Source organism: Hyalella azteca, unplaced genomic scaffold (genome assembly GCF_000764305.2).
Source record: "Hyalella azteca isolate HAZT.00-mixed unplaced genomic scaffold, Hazt_2.0.2 contig12836, whole genome shotgun sequence".
NCBI classification, from domain to species: Eukaryota; Metazoa; Arthropoda; class Malacostraca; order Amphipoda; family Hyalellidae; genus Hyalella; species Hyalella azteca.
The window spans coordinates 59,093-68,914 of record NW_025942781.1 but is presented as its reverse complement, the minus strand read 5'-3'; the positions used below and the strand labels follow the sequence as shown (position 1 = coordinate 68,914).

Here is a 9,822-nt window from a genome sequence, read left to right as displayed (position 1 = left end):
ACGAATGAAGGTGAAATTAAAAAATTTTCAGGAGCTAAACATCCACGTTAGGTCCTAATGAATACGTGTTCCAAGTTTCATAGAGCTGCGTACATTAGTTTGGGAGATTTTCTTTGATAAATTTAATTTGGAGATGGGCCGTGAAACCGGCCACGAGTACGGCCGTAAATCTGTCAAGAGACGTCCTGGGTTTCTAGTGCTGAAACAGTTAAAACTGCTAAAAATATATTGGTTTACTGGGGTTATATCTGTGAAATACACATTTGTGTCCAACATTTCACTATTAAAATTGCAGAGTACTAAAGTACTAAATATCAAGAAAGAGGCGTTTGTTTTTAATGTGTCTGTAGGGGGGGGGGCGCTAGAAATTCACTAGGGAGCCAAAGGGGGCGCCAGCCTGAAAAAGTTTTGGGAACCACTGCAATAGTCCCACAATAATGCGGCACATTAGTCCCACACAACACACCAGTCCCACGATAATAACACAACGCTACAATATAACACTCTACACTCAAGTGTCCCCTAAGTCCCCATGTGCTTGCAGGAGAGTCCGCCCCCACGTGCGCGACCTGCCAGGACTCGCGGCGCCGCAAGTGCTACGACTGCGGCTGCTGCTGCTGCGGCCGCAAGGAGGATCCTGAGAAGCAGCTCATGTGTGATGAATGTGACAAGCCTTACCACATCTACTGCCTACAGCCTCCTCTTGACGCCGTGCCTGATGTGCAAGAGTGGTGAGTGTGTCATGCATGTGACAAGCCTTACCACATCTACTGCCTACAGCCTCCTCTTGACGCCGTGCCTGATGTGCAAGAGTGGTGAGTGTGTCATGAATGTGACAAGCCTTACTTTTTGTTTATTACCAATTCTTGTTTATTTAGTAATTTTGCAGCTTATGTTCCATCTTCTTTAACACATCTCTCTATAACAAACTCCAAGCTTTACACCTTCTTGGGAGGTTTTCATCCCCTAACTATCTGATCGGTGAACAAAAACGCGTTTTTAAGGAATGAACATTCTAACTTTTAACTTGAAGTCTGTTGCGACCTCTCCACCCTCCACAATTTTTTCTCCCAGGTTTTGCCCATCGTGCAAGAACGACGAGACGGAGATCGTGCGCGCCGGCGAGAAGCTCAAGCAGAGCAACAAGAGAGCAAAGATGCCCAGCCAAAACTCTAACAGCAGCAGGTTGCCATGCGTATTATATCTTCGTTTATCCTTTGTCCCATAGCCTTGAATAACGCACCTCTGTTGGTTATATCACTCACAGAACTTATGTCAACGAAACATCCCACAGCAGCAGGTCGACATGCGTATTTTTATATCCCGGTCCCTCATATTCCTGTTCCTTATCTATTTAAAAATTTTGTTTTCATTTATTTCATGAACATCTTATTTAAATAAGTATTAAGCATCTTGATACTTAATATATACACGTTTTGACACTATTAAATGTTGAACTAGATTAAATACGTGCAAGGATCAGATTATAGCAATAAATGGAATATTTACAATAAGGATGACATGAAATGTCATTAGATAAAGCGTTTGGCATTACTCATTCACTTGTTAATTGTGGCTGATGATAAATATTGTGCCCAACAGGGACTGGGGCAAAGGTTTTGCGTGCGTTGGGCGCTCCAAGGAATGCACAATTGTTCCATCTGATCACTTCGGCCACATACCCGGCGTTGAGGTTGGCTCTCAGTGGCTCTACAGGATCCAGGTGAGTCCTTCATTTCTCTGTGCTATTTTTTTATGAAAATTAGACCTGTCTTTATTGTAGAGGGAAAGATTCTTTTTATTGTGTTGTTAAAAACTGCCTGTTTTCCTTGTCTGGCACACTTTTTACTATCGCAATTCCTTACCAGAGACAATTATGTAAAGGAGCTTTTTTGTCTTGGATTAATAATTTTAACTGAGCAGGTACAATTATGACTTTGAATGCGCAGTGGAATTTCAATTTAAATCCAGGAATTTCAATTTAAAATCACATTTAAAATCAAATGGTTATCTAGGAAAGCAACAAAACCCCGTACCTGTATCTTGGTACTAAGTTTAGTGTAGATCTGTAGAGAAATATTTTGAAGAAATATACTAGAGAAATAACTTAGATGAATGGGTGTGCAGGCGAGCGAGGCTGGGGTGCACCGCCCCCCCGTGTCAGGGATCCATGGTCGGGCAGATGCCGGGGCGTACAGCGTGGTGCTGGCGGGCGGCTACGAGGACGACGAGGACAACGGCGAGGAGTTTACGTACACGGGAGCGGGAGGGCGGGACCTGAGTGGCAACAAGCGCACTGCGCAGCAGAGCTGTGACCAGACCCTCAACAAGACCAACAGGTGACCAGACCCTCAGCAAGACCAACGTTGATCTAATACCTCTCATTCCACTCACTTTTCTACCACCCCTCATACCACTCGGGCAATGCTGTGGCATCACTCACACCACTCATGCCTTGCAGGGCACTGGCGCTGAACTGTAACTGCAAAATATCCGAGAAGGGCGGGGATGCCGGCGACGACTGGAGGAAGGGCAAGCCGCTGCGTGTGCTCAGGAGCTACAAGGGCAGCAAGCACAGCCAGTACGCGCCTACGGAAGGCATCAGGTCAGTATTGAGATATTACTCGACTCCCAATAGACCTATTGTACTGTGAATGCATGAAATTCAAGCTTCCAGGTGTGGAAAGCAAGCATGCACAGTGTATTGCCGACAATACATTTATTTACTTTATTTTGTAATGTTCATATCGTCCTACGATAAAACGGCAGCCTAACTGCAGGTACGACGGACTGTACAAGGTGTGCCGCTACTGGCAGGAGGCCGGCAAGAGCGGCTTCAAGGTTTGGCGCTACCTCATTAGACGGGACGACCCAACCCCTGCCCCCTGGACTCCTGAGGGCAAGGATAGGATAGCCAAACTGGGGCTCGTCATGCAGGTAACTCTCCTCCCCTTCGTTGAGTTATCTCACCTGACACTTTTCATCCTACGTATTTGATTTAATTTGATTTGATTAGCTAACCGTAGCGTAGACTTGTCTTGAAAGTGACTTGGCAGTCTCTTCGTCACTGGAACTTGACAAGTTGAATTGAGTTGACAATACCTGATATTGTTATTTATATGCCTTGTTATAGTTTTATTTTGCTCCTTTCGTGTTTTGTTTTCCTTCAGTTTGGTAGGCAATTAGCTCTGATTATGTTTTGCATGTTACAGTATCCTGCCGACCATCCCGGCCTGTCTTCGGCCAGCAAGAGAAAGCTCAACGAATCTCAGGAGGTGAGCTTATGCCTCATTTCAACTCTCCTTTTCTTATTTTTGCTGCAGAAGAAGTACCTATGTTGTTTCTTTAAATTTAATGAAATGTAGAAGAAACCAATGCTGATTAAATTAATAAATTTTATTCGTTTTGAAATCTTAGATGTTCCTAAGACCAATGACTTGTTATGGCAACTTTTCATGCGTTTTTTCGTTTTTAGTTTCTATGCGTCACATCTCAAGTAAGATTTTCTGATTTTCTCAGAATTTGTGATGTTTCCAATTTTTGTTATGTCATCTGCCTAGATTTTCTCTTTAAAATATTCATTTATTTCCTTTATTTCAAGGCTGACTGGAATTGCACCGTCTTGCTCTTCTAACGCAGCACCTTACCATCTATCTCTGTCTTCCCCGTTAGTGTTAAGTGGATTAGCCGTAACTTAGAATTGCTTCTGACGCCCCCTCTGCACGCAGGACGGTGATGTGGGCGACGCCAGCAGGAAGAAAGCCAGGCTCGTCAGCTACGACATCGCTGACGATGTGAAGGCTGCCATCGCTGCTGACACAAGCAACCAGAAACTTTGGGCAGCTTGTCAGGAGGCAGCCAAGCAGGGCCATCAGGTGGGCGGTGATAAATTTCATGATCATAATTTAACTCTGTTCTTTAATAGTTCAGTAATGAGTTCATGTACCCATGATGTCGGCTATAGCTGGAACTTAATCCTTGGCACTCTCAAGGTCTGTCAGGGACGGTACTTGTTGATAATATTGCTTTCAAATTAGTATTTGTAATCTCGAACTCAAATAGCGAGCCTCTTGGCAAGAGATTCCTCATACATATTAATCGGAATGAAGAATAATGAGGGTGGTCAGCATATTACATACAACACAAATGTATGCAAAACTAGATATGCAAACTGTAATCATGTATGGTTTGCTTTGGGGTTGTGTAGGGCATATTCTATTGCTTCTCATTATTTTCGTGGTTGTTCTCATAGTACGCACTTCTTTTTTATTGTATTTCATTTCTTGAGGCATTTTTTATATATTAGTCTGCATCTTTCACCTTGAATTGGAGATCACCTTAGAGTTATTCGGCTTTAATCCTTAGACTGCGGATGCAATAACGGCGTCAATGGTATTCGTATGTCAAGTCCTGGTTGCTAAAGTTGCTTTCAGTTTACGACTTTGGTGTGAAGAAGACTTAGTTTCCTAATACTTGCCATGATTTGTGAGGTCCTATTATTATTATTTCCTAATTTCTTGCACTACACGATGATTAGTTTTGTTTTGGAAAGAACCATCATAAGAATGAAAAGCAATCCTACCCATCTGCATCATTTAATTTTAGATCAGTGATATCATGCTTCTCCACTGTTGATGGATAGTATTTTTGCGTGAATGTGGGTGCTTTTCATTCCCTTCCTTTGCTCCATTCTACTCACAATTGTCATGAGCTTGAGAAAGCAATTTCAACTCGGACTCCGTTCTCTGATTACGCCCTGCGTATACTTTGCTTCTGTCATTTCGTGAAGTATGATATGAAAGAAGCACAATTTCAAGACTCTTCAGCTATTTTTGTGTCTATCTTCAGAATAGTTGGGATTAATTCAAGTGGTCGTTATGGAAGCTGACTTAATTCATGCACGCAACAGCTTTAGAGTTGCAAGTGTTGCGACTCACGTTCTATATGCTTGTGCAGAATTTCGTTGATGAAGTGCAAAGTCAGTTCAGTTGCATCTGCTGCCAGGAGTTGCTACTGCTGCCCGTCACTACGGACTGCCTGCATAACGTGTGCAAGGCCTGCCTGCTGCGCTCCTTCAAGGCAGAGGTGAGGTTACTGTGTAAATCCTTATTTCCTGTTGTATAAAGTTCTTTGTCTTCCAACGTTAATGTAACCGGTGTGTCATATGTGAAGAACCAACGATTCACTATTGATTCCTGTATGTTAAATAGGCAGATCTCCTTGCGATGCATGCCTTCAATGTATATATGCGTTTTCAGTATAACTTTACTGAATTAGGTTCTCTCTCATTTTCGACGATTGCAAGTGTTGTATCTGCGTGCAGGTGTTCGTGTGCCCTGCGTGCAGGAAAGATCTTGGTCAAAGCTACAAGGCGGTCGTCAACAAGGATCTCAGCGCAGCACTCTGCCTCATCTTCCCTGGATACCGTGGCACCTCTCCTCACTGAAGCCTTTCTTTTTCTCCCCAGAAGCTCCTCTCTCTGTCTCCCTGGCGCTTCTCTCTCCCTCTCCCTGACGCTTCTCTCTACCTCTCCCTGAAGCTTCTCTCTACCTCTCCCTGAAGCTTCTCTGTCCCTTTCCCTGAAGCTTCTCTCTCCCTCTACCTGAAGCATCCTTGTCTCCTTCTCCATAAACTTCCCCCTACTTCTCTCCAAACCCTCTCCTTCCTGTTCTTCTCCTTGCGACATCGCATTTTTTTCTCTTGAATGCGGTAGCCTGATTAGGTGCTGCAAACGATCATATCGTTCATCCTATAGTCATAATTTTGTCAACAGGCAGGCTTGAACCCGTAAATCAGGTTTTTCATTTCTTTTAGTTTTAACGGAGATGCTTACGAAGCACTCTATTTTCAACTTTTAAGACATATATGTGTGAAGCTCATAATTACGGGGCTGTCACCACACTCAATGAATGAAGGTGTCAGAAGATGTATACTATTCTCTATCTACTCAGCGGGGCTCGTGGCCGTGATCTTTATGAATGTCACTGCATCCACCATTTAATTAAGCCTCACTGTTCGACATGAATTACTTGTTTCAGTCAATTTGTAAAAATTTCGTTATTTTATACCATAAACATCTTAGAATAGCTGTGTAGGCTTTTTTATAATACTTCCCTGAATACTTGTCGATATTAGAATAAGGCTACTAGGTTCTTCTATTCGTGGCAGTTCAGACGAAAGTCTTCTTTGCGATATCCTGTTTGAGTCTCCACCTCTATTCCTTTCCAATACAGATTATTATATTGTTTTAATTGACTCAACAACCGAAATGAATATTTCTTTAAATGACATCATATCTATGGAGCATTCCTCCTTGAGTCGTGGAGGTGCTCGGTAGAATTTTTTATAAACCCATTAGCTCGTTTATATCAACAGAGTGACATGCTTGAAAAGTAAACACGTCTCAATAGTTGACGAGTACGAAGAATCTGGCCACCTTTAATCCCTTGAGTCAACTTGCCATGAATAGAATTGATACGAATTAAAGTTGGATGCCCAATATCAAGAACCATCGAGATTTTAGTAAATGCAGCCAAAATTTCTTGACTTTAACCACCCTGTAAGTAACATTGAATTAATATCCTAATATTTTTGTGATGACGTGTTATCTAATGAAGAAATTATTCTGAAGTGAAGATGTTGATGGAATAATATCTTCATCGGGAAAACTCTGTAGCTGCGAGTGTCATGCTGCCAGCAGACGTGAATCTCTGCAGCATCGATTGACGTGAACACTGCCCCAATTGAAGTCCCTAAACAGTTCACTAGTGTGAAAACGACATACAAACGTGTACGCTAGTATGTGAATTGGACATGTACCGTCAAGTTTTTAGAGTTGTGACGTTACTTGCGACAAGGGGAAAGTGACAGAGAAATTAAGTTCTCATCGTTTTAAGGAAATAAAGATAGAGGGAAATATTGATAAATCTTTGAAATAATTTATGTTCGTCAATCATCTCAAGTCTAATGATGCATGAATTTAATGATGTTATCAACAGGAGTAAAGACAGTCATAACTCATAACTGAAATTTCAAAAATACAAATTTACCATCACTTGTAAAGAAATGAGCCAAATGAGGGATACCTTATGCCTCTTCCACTTAACTGAGCTACTTACAATTCACTGGGCCTTCATTTTTTTCCTTTTTGTATCACCTGTATTGCTGTATACAAAAGCCCTACCTACTACTGAATGCCTTCCGGTCACTACCCACCTAATCGAATCTTTTTTTATTATTTGTTCTCTTCAGCGTGTGATATGTTTTTCGCGAGAGTATTCCTTCCCCAATAATTTTACTAAATTACCCTTTGTAAAAAGTTCCAATGTTTAGGTTTTCTGCTACGATATTAACCCTACCTGTCGAATGTCTTACTTTGGTCTATTAAAAGTATGCTGTATATATGCTGCACAAGTCTGCTGCTGGTAATGTTAAGCTTAGACAGAATTATCATGTATATTATTACATATATATCTAATCCCCCGAAAAAAGAAGATAACAATTTTTCAAACTAATAGTAAGATTTTTGAAAAGTGAATAGGCTATCGGAGACTCTGAGAGCAAAAGGAAAAATATCTGTTCATCCCGAAGTTCGAGTTCCAACGAGCAACGATGATAGTAGAAACCCACAGTCGGCGGCACTGCCGGCACAGCACTTGAGTTTCTGCTTGCCGGCCCTCAAATGATCAATTATTTTAGCAACAAAGCAGAACCGCATCATTCTCATGAATACCATGATCATCTTTGCAGTCATGAGTCATGTGGTTATTAAACCACGGCACCACGCCATGATGTCCCCATCTTCATTAATTCTGGTTCACCAACTTCACCTTAGTCACCTAGGTAGGTACTCAGCTACTGTCTCAGTCTCTCAATCACTGAATCAGGCCAGAAAAAATGTTCCAGATTTCTTGATTTTTATAGGAAACAACTATACTGTAGAGTGTAGTACTGTAGTGAAGTGAACTACTACGGTACTACAGTACTGCCACTCTGCCAGTACTGGTACTACCACACTTAATAATGACTTAACGATAACGAGTATAGGCCAAAGCCTAAAATAAAGGAACGGCTGAAATTAAGGAAAAGAAAGCTCATAGTAATTGACAATCCTGGTTCCTGGATAGGCTGGACAATTTTAGATATTTATTTGCCCCTTACACTTACAGGCTTACAGGCTACAGCCTTACTTAGTACTTAGTACTTATGACTTACTTACCCTAAGTGAAAAATTCAAAATTGGGCAGAATCCACCCATGAATTGTATAAAAACACCTGTGAAGTGTGAATCTGGCCTATTTCATGTTCACCCAAACACCCACACCCATTCCCATAGTGGCAAACCAAAGCTTTTTTAGAATCAGTTCATTTTTAATTTCCTCATTTACTTGAGATTTAAACCAATTTCTTAAGTATGATAATGCTGGTATCCAGGATGCTTTACTGGTCTACTTATAGGACTCAAAAATGAACTTGATGGAGAGTCTAAAAAACTCTCTGCTTTGCCACTATGCCCATTCCAGTAGCATTTTCTAAATTTTTTCAGTAAAAGTATAAGAACATTTTATTTTCACCAATAATTTTGAAAAATTACCCATTAAACAATGGTTTTTAAATGCAATTTTAGAAAACTTTGCTACTGTCAGTGTCAAAAGAGGTTGTTGTTGATGTTCCTCGTCCTCGAGCCCTGGTCACACCAGGAAGCCCACGCCACGCAGGAAAGCCGCCACACAAGAGCCGGCTCGGACCATAGCTGCGTGATGGATGTTATGCCTGCCCAGAGGCCGGAGCCTGGGACCTGGGTGCTGCCAGCTCCGGGTACTCCAGCTGAAGATGCTTGACGGTGTGGGGGAGTGCTTGACTTTGGGGGCACTGGTCCGTTTGAGTGCTGTCCAGGCGGTGTTTGTAAGAGCTTAGCGAGGAATGATGACCGCAGCCGAGTCTGCTGAGGTGCCCCCTGTCTGCACGGCTCAACTGCTGTTCTGTATGGCTGATGTCTGGTGGTATTGGTATGTCATCAATGATGCTGTTGATTAGTAGATTTAAGAGTGCGTTCTGGGTTAGGTGTGTGTGTATGTGTTTAATGAAGTTGGCTGGGTCTTTGGGCGGAGGTATGGAATTAATTATTGTGAGATAATAGTTGTATGGAGTGTTGGCAATATGTCTGGGTGTGGGGGTAGGTACTGCAAGTAATGGCAGGGACTGAGGGGGAGGGGGTTGTGGATTGTGGAATGTGGAGTGCTGATGCAAGGGGTAAAAAGGGACGGTTTTGAGCGTTTTTTGTTAGTAACTTCTTACCATGAAAAATTTCACAAACAAGTTTAGGCTCATTTTATAGCTCTTTGTGAAGACTATTGAATGGCATTATAAAAAAAATTCCATATGCTATTTGTAAGGTGCTAGATGCAGTGGCAATATAAAAGGCTCCTGAATTCATCTGGAAATGGGGTAAAGAGGGACACTTGAAATAAAACTCGATTTTAAACGTTTAAAGTGTGCAGAGTGCATTCACCTATTACCAGCAGTACTCCAAAGTCCTTTTCCTTTTAGATGTAACGTAATGATGATGAGCTCAACAAGCTTCTTTAGGGAGTGTTCATTGCATTGAGTGACCTGGATGTTCATGTTAGGATTTCTGCCTAACATCCAGGCTGTTCTGCTTCCCAAGAAGATTTTATTTAAATTTAAATTTAGATTTTTGCCTAAATTTAAAATTTAAGCAAAAATCTTTGTGATTAACCATACTTATCTTAACTGTGGCTTTTGCTAACAAAGGATCTGCTGTGAATGTGTTTTAGGGGTTGTCCCTAATTACCCCAGGGG

The 9,822-nt window shown here is 41.8% G+C and overlaps 1 protein-coding gene across 1 annotated transcript in view; it reads left to right on the top strand.

The window, feature by feature from the left end:
- The window catches only part of LOC108667596 (E3 ubiquitin-protein ligase UHRF1), a 9,569-nt gene extending 3,029 nt beyond the window's left edge, over positions 1–6,540 (top strand). Inside the window, exons 6-15 of the mRNA XM_047883422.1 lie at positions 545–731; positions 1,075–1,185; positions 1,603–1,723; positions 2,128–2,339; positions 2,462–2,605; positions 2,781–2,937; positions 3,213–3,275; positions 3,729–3,875; positions 4,957–5,085; positions 5,324–6,540. Of these exons, the coding sequence (XP_047739378.1) occupies positions 545–731; positions 1,075–1,185; positions 1,603–1,723; positions 2,128–2,339; positions 2,462–2,605; positions 2,781–2,937; positions 3,213–3,275; positions 3,729–3,875; positions 4,957–5,085; positions 5,324–5,446 (1,394 nt within the window). The 3' untranslated portion in view covers positions 5,447–6,540. The remainder of the gene's footprint in view (positions 1–544; positions 732–1,074; positions 1,186–1,602; positions 1,724–2,127; positions 2,340–2,461; positions 2,606–2,780; positions 2,938–3,212; positions 3,276–3,728; positions 3,876–4,956; positions 5,086–5,323) is intronic.
- Positions 6,541–9,822: the final 3,282 nt, after the last annotated feature.